This window comes from Pseudochaenichthys georgianus, chromosome 12, assembly GCF_902827115.2.
Source record: "Pseudochaenichthys georgianus chromosome 12, fPseGeo1.2, whole genome shotgun sequence".
In the NCBI taxonomy this organism is placed as follows: Eukaryota; Metazoa; Chordata; class Actinopteri; order Perciformes; family Channichthyidae; genus Pseudochaenichthys; species Pseudochaenichthys georgianus.
Genome location: NC_047514.1, coordinates 21,668,707 through 21,685,237, shown reverse-complemented (window position 1 = coordinate 21,685,237; position 16,531 = coordinate 21,668,707). Strand labels below are relative to the sequence as shown.

The window sequence follows — 16,531 nt, the reverse complement described above, 5'->3', positions numbered from 1 at the left end:
TAATTGATTCATTTGCTAATAGATTCTGTTTAAATGACCAAATACTTGTAGTGTTAGCATCCTGCAGGAAAAACAGAGGGTACTAAAGGGTCAAAGTAGCAGAATGAAAACACTTTTAGATATATAAAAACGACATGTATGAGAAATATAAACAACATGTGTGTTATTTTATCTGTGTAATAAACGAGTGGAACATGAATCACTCGATAAGCTGAAGGCGGAGGACAGCTTGAAACTCTACAGGCCTGTGAGGCAGTAACAATAAATGTCAAGGAAAAGTCACTATATATAACTCTCCTGCAGAGCACTTTATCTCCCCCTTTTCATCTCTGCGCTCCAGAGCAAGGGGTGAAGCTGGGGAGGGGCGAGTTAGGTAATGGATCCTGCACAAAGCTGTAGGGAAAACTTTGGGAGGGCAGTTTAAGGGTTTTATGGGGCACGTCTCAGAAGGCGTTTCAATAAAGCCTCTGGTCCCTCCACCTGCTGCGTGTGGCAGAATAAAGAGGTGGAGAGCAGTGTACTGTAGCTCAGCAGGAACCTGAGCGGCATGCCAGGCCTCTCACGTCACTACATTGGAGTAAGAACTGAACTCAGAAAGCCTTGGAGGTCGGTCAAACAAGCACAGCTCAAACACATGAAATCAAAGCACCTAATAAAAGGAGCCGATTCCTGAAAAGGGACTGGCAGTGAGAGGAATGCTGTGTCGTACCTGCAGTTCAACCAGCTGGTAACCTTCAGACACTTCCTTTGTTACATAAGGATAAATCTGACAAGCACACGGCCTAATCCCCTACCAGAGGATGAGCGCAGACAATCCCTGACTCAGCCCATCCGGCAATATATTAGAAGTTCCTGAAGGGCAAGACCCCAGCAGGACTGACCCCAATACGATTCTCCGAAAGCTGAATGTAGAGTTAATGAGGGGGTGTAACTTAGGATGAGGGACGCTTACATGGATTGAATTCAAGTCTCTGTGTTTATATGGACCATTGCTTTAAGACAGAACAGTTGTGCACCTATCCTTTAAGATAGCATTAGCATTGGATGTAAACATGCACAGTACAAACTGTTGTATTGGCGATCAGTCCCTAGTTTAAAATGGCAGTTTGGCACAATATTTGAAAATAAAAATAAATGATATAATATGACAAAAACTAGGGAAATAACTCAAATGATCATTAATGTTGAGCTAAACAATTCATAATATTAATACAAATAAATATGAATGATATGCATCAATTCATCGTTTGTCAGTTTTGAAAGCTAAAGTCATTTGAGCAAACTTGTTTTGGGCATTTGCCATTTTCTTTCTTTTTCAATTATGTATAAAAAAATAACCAGCAGATGCATCAATTATTACATCATCTTCAGTTGCAGCTGCACAATAATGAAAAGGTGTCGAGGAAGCTAAGCCTGGTCAAATGCAGTGATACAACATGTAAATAAAAGTTTTTGTGCAGACCACAACATGAGGATACTGTTATGTCGCCATCAGCTTCTTGCAGGTGAAGAAAACAGTAACATGACTGTAGAAGTTACGCAGTCTCTTACCTGAATGGGCTCTTGAGTCAGTTTCATCGGTCCTACACATTCTTCTGTAGCGGAAACCTGCAGGACACAGATGAGACGAAATGTGAACAAGCAGAACACCAAACACACGACGCAAAACAAGCTGAAAACCCTTCTTACCATTTTATCATTCATGTCCAGAAGCATATTGGCATATTGTTTGTTCTTGCACTTCACCACCTTTAATCTTCTCTCTTACCTCCCTTTTTTTAAGTTTAAAAAGTCCAGCAATAAAGCAAGTATTCCCTTGAAAAGAGCAACAGTCTGCTGAAAAAACAAATATCAATTCATCCTGGTTGTTTTCATTTTCTAACGCCTCTCCTACCCTGTAGATGTGGATATTTACTCGCAGTCTTAGCCGCCCAGAATGGAACCGTCTACTGCAAACGTCTTAAGAAAGTATTAGCAGACAGCCGCAGATAGAACTCCCAGGTTTACTTACATAATCCTACTGCAGGAGCATCACACACTGAGCTGTATATATGTGTGTGTGTGTGTGTTTTCACAGCCTGTCTGAGAAGCCCCAGCGGGCCTCTTAACCCCATGTGTCACTCTGGTGTGAATAAGCACACACATGTTTACCCCACAAGCAGTGAATCAGCGGTGCACCGTATCATACTGCATCACTTTAGCTATGAGTGTCATGCCCAGGAATGAACCATCAGGCATGTTCAGTGTTCATGAGTCATTTTTCTCATTGAGAGGTCTTCGTGTGGCTTATGTGATTGTGTTGCTTATGATCGTAAACACGCACTCATAACCCACAGTAGTCTCTTCCAAGTTAAAGACGAATATCTGAGGTATCCAAGAGAGAGGAGGGACAACGAAAGAAGGGGAGGGGATTTATGTTATCTACTCGAGGTACAAGCTCCATAATAATACACGCAACACACACACTCTAACCAGTCACCAAGACGCAGCTGTGTGACTAAAGCAGTGAGTTGGACACAAGTTGGTGACTCAACCACACACTGGTATTATGTGTCTGTTGGTATTAGGCTGAGAAGTGAACATACTTCATCCCACATCTCTACTAGCCAATAACGTCACTAAGAGCCTTAGTTGAGACACTTGAGAAAAAGCGTGATTTTGGTTTACATGCATCGATGTTGCTTTAGTAGAGCAATATGATATTACTGTAAAAGAATTGCAGCATTTGTGAGCGTTAGTATTGGACACATGATAATATCTATAACAAAAATTGCAACGCGTTCACTGTCACACAATTGGACAATTTCGACATTAAACTCTACCCCGTTACACAATTTGAAACTGCTTTCACACTTGTTTAACATTTAGTAACATGTTTTTTATGTTTTTATGTTTTTTAGCCTTTTATTGTGACTTTTTATATAGCTTATTTTGTGTATCCTGTATAGACAATGTGTAGATCTTTCGACTGTTGATATTAGCAGTCTTTATTAACTAATTACTAACTATTAATAGCCTTCTAATGCTGTAACACAATCACGTCCCAATTTGGTATAAAAAGAGAACATCCACCCATCTACATACTTGTAACCAGTGCGTAAGCTTGTTTGACCCAAATGTGGCAGTGAAAGTGAAAGGAGCTCTATTATGCTCATGTTCAGGTTCATATTTGTATTTAGTTCCTCTACTGTGACATATTTACATGCATTCATGTTCAAAAAGCACCTCTTTTCACCCTCTGTCTGAAACCAGAGCCCAGTCTGCTCTGATTGGTTAGCGTGCCTGTTCTATTGTGATCGGTGAACCGCTTAGATTTTTGCCCGCCCCTAAGCCTCTCACGTACAATGTGTTGTGGCCCTGGCCAATAGAAGCGCAAGTGTTACATCGTGATGTCACAATGTTACATAAGTAAACAAAGGACTACAATTGGAGTGCTGGGAACTTTGGGATGTTAACCTTTGCAGACCGTTTACATGCACAGAAACCTATATCACAACATATGAGAAGCAGTTGTGTCGTCACAGTCATGTGGACCTCACTTCAATATTGTTTGTCTCGGAGTGAGGAAGAACTTGGAAGTCTGAGCTGGATTCACTTTAATGTTGTCAGAGATCGTGATGAGGTCCAACGAGGCAAAGCAATGAGGTCAATCGAGTAAGAGATGACCCGAGGGAGAGCTAAACTACAGAACCCCAGAGTCAGTATGAGAACAAGCAGCATCTGGTGGTTCAGTGTTGAAGGCCAAAGTCTTGTGAGACAAAAAGACTGAAGGCACTAAATCATTATTGAGTGCTCCAGTGACAACAAGAAGCACAGACTCCAGAGATGTCAGAGAAAATGAGTAATCGTGTTGTACTTGAGGACAACACAGCCAGATGTGAAACAGGAAGGAAGGCGCTGGAAAAAGAGAACAATATGGAGAGTCAGTACATTTACAGTAAGACTATGATTAAAGAAGTGTTGGGTGAATCTGTCACAAGACACCATCTCTACTTAGAGAAGCTGATCAAATACTCACGGAAAGAAAGGAAGGGGAAATAGGTGAAGGAAGATTGACACAGACAAGAGCCTTAGAGTACAAATGAAAAGTACAAGCGAGATGAAGTTCACTTGATGTGTAAGGATTTCGAAAACAAAGAGGCTCAGAAGACAGAGAGGCCAAAGTGGATAGAAAATAAATGTCAGTCTGAAGAAAGACTAAAGTATTGCCATTTTTGTTATTATCAGTACATGCGAACATGTACTGTAGATGTGGACACAGAAAAATGAATACTTCATATCTAATGAGAAATTGTATTATTAAAGAAACCAATTCAATCAGACACCCAAAGAGGTAGATAAGCAAGACCTTTATATGAATAATTATTGCGGTGACTGGACATGTAAGATAAATTAACCTCGAATTGTGATCTCTTGGCAATTACATTCTTTTTTTTTTAAATCGTACTCGAACACACATTTTCATATTTGTGGAGAGAATAAAAATCCGGATTCATGAGGGCTAAACTGTACCTCGAAAAATTAAATAAAAGTACTCAAAGTGAGGGGAACAGACAGAGCAAAAGAAGACCGACAGGGGGTACAGTAAACACTAACAGGAACACGGTATGGCTTTGCAGTGTTTAAAGACTGCTTAATGGAAAATAAAATGTGAACAGACTTGGACGGAGACAGAGAACCTCGATCAGTGCTGCCGTCATGTTAAATAACGTTGCTAGCGGCGCCGTTCCAGCCGTTGGTAGCCTACGCAGTGGATCAAACTATTTTAATGATGTAATCAATAAAATAGTGTTTAAACAATATTGTGGATCAAGTTGTTGGATGAATTAGTAGGTAGCCTTGTTATAAGTGGGATAATGGACAGCAAGGCGGTTATTAATTAAAATAGAAAACCTTCATGTTGATGTAAGATCGGTCCTCTTCGCGTCAGGGTGCTGATCACCATGACAGTGTTTTTTTTAAAATTAATGACCGCCTTGCCGCACATTATCACTTACACAATAACTTCCAAATGTTTCAGAACACCAGCATGCACCATGCGTCTCTCAAGCTTTATCTTTGCCTCATGTTTCTCCTTCTGCACCCTTAAAGGTGGGGTACGTTTCAGAAACCGACTCGAGATACACTTTTTGTTATATTCCATGGAATGCTCTTAACATCCCGATAGCAATGAATATCTGAAGTGCTTTGACAAAAAATCCATAAAAAAAAACGTCATCTGTAGAAGCCGTAATACTGTAAAAAGTACAACCAACTGGATGGCCTACCTGCCTGTCAGCCTTCCATCGGGGCACAAATTTATCTCGTGCCCTCATTGGTCACGTGCGCGTTCATGTGTGTTGGAGGAGGGGCTCTGTAAGGAAGTGGCAGATTTTCTCCGGTTGTGTATTTTCAAATTCTAGCGATCTCGAGCCGGTTTCTCAAACTTACCTACCCCACCCTTAACCCAACTCTCAAATGTTGTAAACCTCTCATTTAGATTTGTAGCTAATTGCTAACCTTATAAAGCGTTTTCTTTGTTTGACTGCAGCCTCTTCATTGAAGTCATTTCCACTCATTGTATTGTTTCAGTGAAGCACTCTGTAACGTTGGCTCTAAAAAGGTGCTGTATAAATAAACCCTTAATGACTTACTGGGGCCCAGGTACATCATGTCATTACTGTATACACATTACACAAGACAGTTTAAACATTGCTTTCATTGTACCTGCTCTGCCATCTTAACATAGTTACGTTATGCTTAATGTATTCTTTTGAGGGTGTTTACTGTTTACAATGATGTTAGCTTATAAAGATGACAAGTGAGTTTACTTTATGGCTAGAGAACAGAAAGAGTTGTTTACATTTATTGGCCAATGTCTAATCATTGCGAGGAAGTGACAAAGCAGGGTTGTAGAAGAGTTGACCTTGTGAGAGGCTTTTACTTTGAACCTCACCAGAGTGTTTAGAGAGCAGATATGATACAGTATGACGTTAGTGTAGCTTTCAGTGCTTAGTCTTCTGATCCTATGCATTAGGGCACTTCCCTCTGTATATTAACAGTGAAATGTAATTTGATTTATTTTGTATGGCCTAGGAGTTTATGTGAATCACAGTTTTTGAAGCAAGTCTTATCTGCAGTGCAGGCCTACTGAAATGCCTCGATGGACTTCAATTCCGCCTCAGCCTGCACACCGCTACTGTCATCTTCTTTAAAGGTTCCATACAGTATTATGATAATTTTCAGGTTCATATTTGTATGTAGTGTCTCTACTGGGACATGTCTCCATGCTTTAATGTTCAAAAAGCTCTTTATTTCTCTCATACTGTGCTGCAGCACCTCTTTTCACCCTCTGTCTGAAACCAGAGCTCAGTCTGCTCTGATTGATTAGCTGGCCGGCTCTGGTGTGATTGGGCAACCAACCAGTCCAGCCTCTTAGCCAATCACATACAAAGTGCTAGCTAATAGAAGCGAGGGTGTTACATAGTGATGTCACTTTGTTAGGAAGTAAACAAAGGAGTCCAATGGAGGCCTGGGAGGGAACCTCACCAAATCAAATTCCTCATGTATAAACTTACATGGCAATAAACCTGAATCTGATTCTGATCTTAGATTAATCTGACTGATGGCAATATTATCCTTTTAATTCATGTTCTATAGATCCGCTATAACTTCGCTATGACCAAGATAATGGTGAAGAGAAAGTCGAATTTTGTGAAAGTCCAAATCTGAATAATTGTGAAGTGATCAAATCCTCAGTTTGAAGTGCAGAATTCACTCAAACATTCAAGCGCTACCATCCCTGGCACTGATCATTCAATATTTCAAAATTACCAAAAAAGAGCATGGAGGCATATCCCATTCAGACTATACTCCAGTGAGATAACATGCATGTAAACACACACCTACTGGAACTTCTTCACAAGTAAACAGTTGTCCCAGTCCAACATTCAAACTATTTTCCACTTCACAGCCTGGATGACATTCCTGCTCTCACACATCCCCCTCTTACATCCCAAAACTCAGACTATATCCACACTACAACAGCTGGAAAAAAGATGACATGACAGACACGAATTTTCATAAAGGAATACTAATATTGTGTACTATGCATGATACCACTGATGGATGTAAACAAGACCATTACTCTGAGAATAATGATGTAACTGGCCTTGTTTTTCAGACATGAAGAAGGATACAAACTTAGCTTACACTCAGCTTAGCTTCATATAACCATTCATGAAGACCTGGAAAACCAAGCATGAAGCGAGAGATCTCTGATTTTCTACCAAAAAAACAAATAATTGTAAAATGTAAACGTTTCTTTAAGTCTACTGTTTTTCTGTTTCTTAATGGCCTGCAACTGCTTGTACTATTTTGGATGTTGTCACTTGTCCTGCATGTAGTTATGATCATATTTTTTATTTTAAATGGTGTAATTTTATCTTCAAAAAAGTGTACAAAATCACTTTCTACAGGGCTATTGTCAAAATAGAACAGCTGTGCCTGCCAGCATAAGTTTGCCCCATTTATTTTAAAACACAGAAGCTGTATTGTTCATGATCACTTAACCTTTGTGCGTCTAAAATAGCGGTTGTTGCGATGACGCTAAGAAAAGTGCTAAATTATGCTCTGCCTGTAACTTCTTATAAGTCAGTGTCTGTGTACGAGGCCCTGAGGGTGTCTCTGTAGGACACCAGCTCCTTCACATGGGAATGTTCACACTCCTGCCATACTGACGAGAGGCGTAACAACCGACTTATGCTTATAGAAACATATGCAGCACGCACGCACGCACACACACACACGCACACGCACACAGACAGACAGACAGACAGACAGACAGACAGACAGACAGACAGACAGACAGACAGACAGACAGACAGACAGACAGACAGACAGACAGACAGACAGACAGACAGACAGACAGACAGACAGACAGACAGACAGACAGACAGACACACAGACAGACAGACAGACAGACAGACAGACAGACAGACAGACAGACAGACAGACAGACAGACAGACAGACAGACAGACAGACAGACAGACAGACAGACAGACAGACAGACAGACAGACAGACAGACAGACAGACAGACAGACAGACAGACAGACAGACAGACAGACAGACACACACACACACACACACACACACACACACACACACACACACACACACACACACACACACACACACACACACACACACACACACACACACACACACACACACACAACAGACAGACAGACAGACAGGACAGACAGACAGACAGACAGACAGACAGACAGACAGACAGACAGACAGACAGACAGACAGACAGACAGACAGACAGACAGACAGACAGACAGACAGACAGGACACACACACACACACACACACACACACACACACACACACACACAGGTGCATGATCAACACCATGGCAGATTATCAAGATCCTGCAGGGAAAGGCTATGGCTTTTAATGATAAATGTAATCATTGATCCTCTCTCAAGCCTCTTAGATAGAAAGGAACTGAGGGAGGACAAAGGAACAGCTGACATAACCAGCAACACACACACACACACACACACACACACACACACACACACACACACACACACACACACACACACACACAGAAATAAAGAGCATGCAACGTGTAGAGCCTAAAATGTCTAAAGGCCGGCCAAAAGTAAAAAAAAAACATATTTAAGGAAAAATATCCACAAATGTCAAAAAGAAAGCCTTTAAAATGTAAGGTGCAAAAGTACAATTATTTTTGAATAAACCGTAGGGTTATAGTAATAGAACATGTGTTTATAATTTGTAGCTGTAGGCCTGAATGGGTTAACCTTTTCTGAGGGTCTGATGATCATCTGCTACACTACTTCTTAACAAAACCCGTCTATATCCTCTGGGGATCATACATATGAAAAAGTAACTGTTCACATGCTCCCTCATGAGAGAGATACATCAACAAGCACACATAATATGACGGGACGTGTACACAACTGCACACGTTTATGATCTCTGGACGGGGGTTTCAGCTGCACACACTCTGAATGGAACTACAAGACACATCGATCCTTCACAGATTTCACACCAATATATTATTCATTTGGTTTTATGAAGTGAGGAACGTTCAGCATGTTCACTTGACTTTTGTGTGTGAACGTTTTCTTACATTTTACCAATACAAAAGGCAAAACAATCCTATCTCAAGAACTACTTATTAAAGGTTTTCACAACTTTTCTTTTTCATGCACATCGCTCATTTGTCATCAGAAACAGACGACCTTGAGATGTGGTTGAAAGTGTTGGGAAGTGTTAGTTAATACACCTGAGTTGAGGCTTTTTTGTTGTCACACACTTGACTTTAACATGCAGCAGCTCCCATGATGAATGCAATGAGCTATTATGCAAATAAAAAACTATATTTTCACCAGGTATAAAGCTTGTGAAGCTTGGTGTCCATGCCAGATCGGACAATGTCTCCCTGTGTTTTAACTTTAACTTAGTTTGAAGCAGTGCTGCCGTGAACTGTGTAATCTGAATTGAGGTGAAGAACACCAGAGAGTGCTCTGTGCTTTGTTGCTTAAGAGAAAAACTATTTGATTTGCTCATCTGACTCTGTATTCTGCTTCTAACCTTTGCCTGCATGGGGCTGCACGGCTGTACATAAGTTAGAGATAATAAACAATAATCTGAAAACAGGCTTTTATTATAGCACACATTTAGACTTATAGTGACACATATAGCATATTGAGTTTGGGACACTTTCATCCAGTACTCAATTGTACTACACAGACAGATACATTTTATTATAACGCCTTTTATTTAGCATGAAAGCAAATACATGGTTTACTCAATATTATTGAACTATAATGTATGATTGAGTGTGGAATACATATTTTTCTCAACAATGTCTTCCACCAGCAGCCATATGTACAATAGAAGCTAAAACATAAATTACAATATAGTAGACGTGTAATAATATAAAATGCGTCTTCATACGAGAAGTTATTGTTTACACTTACACATTTCCTAATTTTTGCATACAACTACAATACATATATGATATGCACTTAAATGAATGTTTTAGAGTGACTATTGTGCCAAAGTTGAAGTAAAGTGCTACCATCGTGACCTGTAAAGAAATGGCTAAATCCTGTCAGGGCCAACTAATGGCATTTTCTTTTTAAACATTATTTGATCTGATAGCCCAGCTGCCTGCTTCTTTGTGAGAAATCTTTAAAAACATTGGAAGCACTGACACATGTATGAGATCACTGTCACATCATATGTAGCCTCCTAGCATCATGACTGATGGCTGGCTGCATGCAGGGAGGAACTGATAGAGGCAGTGAATGAGAGGAGGCTGAATGAACTGAAGTCATGACAGAACTGTAATTAAAGCACCGGATCAGAAGGCTCATTGGGCCTCCTCCGGTATCAAACACACACACCGACAGGCCTCCTCACGTGTGATTCCCACTCACGACCCGGTGCTGATGCTGTGCCAGTGTTCTGACAGATAACCGTACCTTGACGCTGTTGTGGCTGGTCTGCGTCTCGGCCTCGATGCGAATGTGCCCGCCGCTGTTCTCCTTGCGATCCCGGCAGGAGTTGTTCCGCGAGGGGCGGCTCTGGTAGGTGAGGACGGAGGGGATGGTCTCGGCCGCATCGGTCTTGATGAAGAGCCCGTGTAGCGTGGCCGCGGTACCCTGAGAGATGGTGGTGGTCTGGTGGGGGGAGTTGGATTCGTCCGAGTCTCTGCAGTAGATCACCCCGCTCTGAGAGACGTGGATACTGGGAGCGCAGCCCATGCCTCAGCGCCGCGCCTCCGGAGTCAGATCCCGGATAATAAACACTCGGGTACCACCTTCCTCTGGTCCACAGCTGCCTGCACACAGGCGGCTGTTTTCTCCGGGCATCGGCAATCGCTCTCTCCTCCACACACCTCCGTTTGAGCACATCAAGGGGGGAGGAAACGTGATTATTTCAATCATGCGTTCCGTCAATCCTCCTCAGCCTCCGCTAGTGCAGGATCTTGGATAACGATGTCATATTCAGGACAAACAAGGTGTTTCATGCTATAGTCTAAACCTTGCTGATGGCCTGCACCACGCTTGCGCATCTATGAAATGACCCGGGAAATGAATAAAATCACTAAATGGACTAAACCACCTGGCTGCTCTTCATCGTCATCCTCTGAGACATGCTCGTGTTTTTTGGTCTGTGGAGAGTTGCTTGCTTTATGAAATCTCCTCTGTGTCTCTACTTTAGTTATTCTGCTTGCAGATCATTGGCCACGGTCCATCCCTCTCTCACTCCCCCCTCTCCCTAACATTATATGTCTCCATCATGACCCTCTTATCTCCCCTGAGACCCTGCTCTGACTCCAGGGGTCATTTCAAGCCTCACTGTGGCGAATTACACATAATGTTGTCAAAGAAGTATACGGCTAATGGAGGCTTGATGTAAAAAACACTTTCGAGCTTACACTTTCTTTGAGATTGCTTGATAAATATACTTAAATAGTAAGCCTATATTCGTTTTTTCCAAAATGTGTGTGTTCCGTTTTGGAGGACTCGGGTTGACGAAGTTTCTCAATTAATCTTAAAGGTCCCATGACATGGCATATCACTGATCATAATTCCATTGTTGAGATCTACTAGAATACATTTACATTGTTCAATGTTCCACAATCACATTGGTTTTTCATACAGTCTGTAGTATGTGTATTCACTCTCTGTCCCTCCCCCCCTCCCCTCCCTATGAGCCCACTGTGCTCTGATTGGTCAGCTCGCCCACTCTGTCCTGATGAGTCCACCACCGTTACAGCGGAACATCAGTGATTATGTGTTACATGGCGTTAGCAACCAGAAAATGACACCAGTAATGACAAACAGATGAGAATGCTGCGTGGGGTCTGGCTGCCGTGTTGGCGGGACGTTGCGGGGCTCGCTGCTGCGCCCTTTGAGGCTCGAGGAGCGGACAGTGTGAGCTGGATTACAGGTGTCGTTTCCTGGTTGCTGCGTGGGGTCTGCGAGACAGCGAGACACCGCAGAACTCAGCATGAGCAGTGTGTGTGTGTGTGTGTGTGTGTGTGTGTGTGTGTGTGTGTGTGTGTGTGTGTGTGCGTGCGGAGATCCGCGGAGCCGCGGCTGAGAAACGATAAGGCTGAGTCATTTCATTTCATTTCAAACCTTTATTTAGACAGATTGGTCCCTTGAGATCATGGATCTCTTTTACAAGGGAGACCTGCATCAATTTAGTTCCACATGAAACATAAAAACAACATAAAAACAAACAATAGAGGACATCATATTTACATATTCACCAACACTTACAAACACCCATAGTGTCAGAAAGCATCTCGTGCAGACGTGCCTTAAAAACATTCAGAGAAATAAAATTGCTCCATTTTAATTTGGACTGTAGGCTGTTCCAAGCAAGTGGAGCTGCGCACATAAAAGCTGTCTTACCTAAGACAGTCCTCACTCTTGGCACATCTAACAAGACCACATCCTGCGATCTCAGACAATAGCTGCCCGCAACTTTCTGCTTTACCAGAGAGCAGATGTAATACGGGAGTTTGCCCAATATAGCTTTATAAATAAAAGTGTACCAGTGACTGAGCCTCCGTACAGAGAGTGATGGTAAACCTGCCTTGGTATACAGTGTACAGTGATGTGTAAGCGCTTTACAATTTGTGACAAATCTCAGAGCACTGTGATACGCAGCATCTAACTTGCTCAGGTAATTGGCAGGTGCATTCATATAGACCAGATCACCATAGTCCAGCACAGGTCAAAAGGTCACAGTGACTAGCCTTTTCCTGGCCTCAAGCGAGAAGCAGGACTTGTTTCTGAAAAAGAACCCTAGCCTAACCCTCAGTTTTTTAAGCAGGTTATTGACATGAAGTTTAAAAGAGAGACAATCATCAAGCCAGATACCAAGGTATTTGTAACAGGCAACAACTTCAAGTTTTGTTCCTTGCGTAGTTACAATATCTAAAACAGGCTCTGGTGTCTTTTTTGCTTTTGAAAAGAGCATTACCTTGGTTTTATCCACATTTAAAAGAAGCTTTAATTCAGAGAGCTGAGTCTGAATAGTGTTAAAAACAGCTTGTAATTTAAGTGAGTGAGTGAGTGAGTGAGTGAGTGAGTGAGTGAGTGAGTGAGTGAGTGAGTGAGTGAGTGAGTGAGTGAGTGAGTGAGTGAGTGAGTGAGTGTGTGTGTGTGTGTGTGTGTGTGTGTGTGTGTGTGTGTGTGTGTGTGTGTGTGTGTGTGTGTGTGTGTGTGTGTGTGTGTGTGTGTGTGCGAAGCTCCGCAGAGTACCGCGGCTGAGAAAAGATAAGGCTGAGTGAGTGTGTGTGTGAGAGATTTGGACCAATCCGAGGAGCCGTTATGTCACTATGACCAGGAAGAAAAAAATGGAACAAGAAAACTCTCCAACGAGGCGTTCTGGGGCAGCACAGGCAGGTCTTTTCTGTGTTAGAGTTTTACTCGCTACAGGGTGTACTTTGAGGGTTTGAGACTGCAGACCGTTTACATGCAGGAAAACCTATACACACAAGGGGACGGGTACTGACTGGGAAAGCATGATATGGGACCTTTAACAGTTTGGTCCATACAATGTCAGTTAATATTAGAAGTGATCCCTTTTTGTCCACCAGAGGTGTTAGCGTGAACCATTTCCTAAATCAGAAATTGATGTCTTCAAACGGCTTGTTTTGTCTGACCACCAGGCCAAACCCAAATATCTTCAGCAAAATAACAAATACAAACACAGTTAAGAAGCTACATCTAGTCAATGTCTGCCTAAAAAGACTCAAAATGGATCATCAAATTATTAAAGTGATAGTTTCAGATCAATAATTTGTACCATATGGTACCTCTACTCATTTAAGTAATTTCTATTTGACTTATTACAAGATGTAGGGGTTGCTGTGACGCTGCGGGGGTCAATACGTTTAAACAACCAGAGTCAAATCTTTGCCCCCCAGCCTCTGTAGTCAACATGGCTCCCGTAGGTAGACAGAGTGCTCTTTCTTCCATGGTGACCCCTCAAGGAAGTATAGTACACGTTTTAAAAATAAATAGAAAACAGTAACAAAAATGAGTTGACAGTGACACTTGCAAATGCAATATAATAAACTATGCAATGGTAGCACACCAGCCATGTCGCCAAATCAGGACAGTACAAGTAGGGCGGGCCAAAACATCACTTTCCCACTTCCTAGCCCTACTTGGGGCTAACTGGCTTGGCATCAATCTGGGCTGCATGGTACCTGGTCAACCTTTATCACATAAGTCTGCAGTTCTGCGCAGTTGTACAGAACAGTTTAGCATCTTTAAACTCATTGTTTTGGTTTTTGAAATGCACAGCTTTACTGTTTTGGTCTTACTGCTCATAAGGAAGACACTTTCAGCTTCAATATCTGATAAGCCCTCTGTACACCTGCTCTGCACTGTTAGTTGGGGGAGCATTTAGCAGCTAAAGTAAAGACTCAGATATTTCCCTTAGGAGTCGTTGGATACCAAAACAGAGCTAAAATGAGAGTGAATCAGGTGGACACAAACAAAACATCAAGAGAATGCCAATGTTGGTTTGTATAAATAGGTAAACATTAGCCACATAACAAGTGGAAGTGACTACAAAAATGTATAAGTATTAAATAGAGTTACATTGACAGCGAGTATTATTCTGCATTGAGTCGTTTTACCATGATACTTCAAGTAATTTGTAATTATGTTAAGGATCATTGTCAATCCAGGGATTCTTCCTGTACTGAAATGTTCAATAGTATAGCAACGTTCACATGTTAATGCTTATTTAATTTTAAGTACAAATTGTTCTCTGCGAGTGTATTTGTATTTGACAGTACTGTATACAATACATATTGCTTAGTACTATTAAATGATCTCCTGTTGGGAATGCAGACAGCCCCCTGGTGGCCGGCTGTCACAGGTTCAACCACTGCTCAGACCAGCAGCACCCATAGACTGTATAGTATAAATAAAAGGCAGCACCTCATCAAACAAGTTTTAAATATATTGTACAGGCTGATACCTAAAATATCCACATCTATGTCGGAGTTCACCATCTATGTATACTTTAGGCTACAAAATCCAGATGTTAGTTGGCAATCTGTCAAACCACTAGTATAACTTTAAGAAAGGAACTATACACAAAATAAACCACTATGCACACACACTTTTCTATATGAATTAACCTTATTAATAAAGGTTGTGCACAGACCCATTTACATGAATGAACTCCAAATATGTTTTTTATAAAGAGGTATTAGAGAGCTTTAGAGTTGTGGCATTTGTTTAAGGAGTTTGTATTGGTTTGTCAGCCTAAGCAGTCAAAAAAAGCCATGTTAACCCATTGAGACTATATACACCAGTAACTGACAGAAACATTTCAGATTATTATAAAGTAATGGTGGGAAACTTTTCTTGATTAGATTATTATCTAAAATAAACATTTTGCCACAAACTTTTGATTTGTCCTCAATTGTATTTGTCCTCAATTGTATTGTATTTGTTTTGCTTGATTAATGAGTTGTAACTAAGTAGATGTGCAGTGTTTCAGTTGTGATAAATGATCCGAACATGAACCACTTTGAAAATGATATAGAGTCAGATTAAAGTTCCATGAGAAGCCTGTAGGCTACTGCAGTTTTTCCACAAGAAGAACGAAGCAGCACTTTGCTTACCTTTCTTTGTCCATTGGGTAATAAAGCACATTCCTCTAAGGACAGTCCACTCATGTCTTAAAGCCACGAAGTTGTGTCCTTCTGTATCAAAACTAAATAATAAAGGATAGCAGATAAACTGTCTATAATGAACATACATATGCAAAGCTGTATGTGTGTTAAAAGAGTTGAGCGGTGTCCCTCAGGTACGGAGCGGGCAGACTTGCTGCCGGCCTCTGGACTGCTCTGAGCGGCTGAGAGCAGGCTGGTGTCCGGGCGGCCCTAGTGTCCTCATTTTAGGACCAGAGGACTGCTAAAATGTGCAGGTCATAATAAATACAAATAATTATAATACAGTGCTTACATTGCGAGTAAAAGTCTCATTGAAGTTCTTTATCAGCAACATGGAGCCTGGATTTATCATTTTAATCAGGGTAATGAAGATTGCCATATTAGAGTCAGGTAACAGTAGTGGTATTTTAACTATTTTTTATTAATTAAAGGACCTTGGTAAAATTGCACTTCTGTAGAAAGTAGGCCAAAAGATTGAAGTTTAGCCTACTCCGAGTCAATGTTACTATGTTACATTTTTAGGGAAAGGGGAAGTTGTATGATGATAAGGATTTGATGAAACACCTGTTAAGCCCCAAGGTCCCCCTCGGCGGGTCCTTTTTTTAATTGTTTTTCATGACACTGTGTCTCAGGGGATCTTAATATTTAAGAACCTATTAATGTGTTATACCAGATTAACGGGAATAATCTCAGCTAACTGATGATATAAACCATTTTTACCAAAACAAAACACAAGTCTCATAAGAAGCATCTAAATGACCCCTGAGTGAAAAATGCTGGTTTATAA

At 41.3% G+C, this 16,531-nt stretch overlaps 1 protein-coding gene and 1 long non-coding RNA gene across 4 annotated transcripts in view; one reads left to right on the top strand and one right to left on the bottom strand.

Annotated features, from left to right (window-relative positions):
- The window catches only part of pde8b (phosphodiesterase 8B), a 49,408-nt gene extending 33,547 nt beyond the window's left edge, over nt 1–15,861 (bottom strand). The window contains exons 1-2 of one of the 3 annotated variants that reach the window (XM_034096138.1): nt 15,694–15,861; nt 1,552–1,608 (exon numbers count right to left, since the gene is read on the bottom strand). In XM_034096138.1, the coding sequence (XP_033952029.1) occupies nt 1,552–1,608; nt 15,694–15,747 (111 nt within the window). In that variant the 5' untranslated portion in view covers nt 15,748–15,861. Of the gene's footprint in view, nt 1–1,551; nt 1,609–1,689; nt 2,021–10,507; nt 11,191–15,693 lie in introns of those variants that run through there. The other 2 variants (XM_034096137.1, XM_034096139.1) reach the window with 2 other exon arrangements.
- LOC117456306 (uncharacterized) lies at nt 5,018–7,250 on the top strand. Its single transcript, XR_004553230.1, has 3 exons — nt 5,018–5,091; nt 6,076–6,196; nt 7,163–7,250. It is a non-coding gene; the product is annotated as an uncharacterized lncRNA (long non-coding RNA).
- Nucleotides 15,862–16,531: the final 670 nt, after the last annotated feature.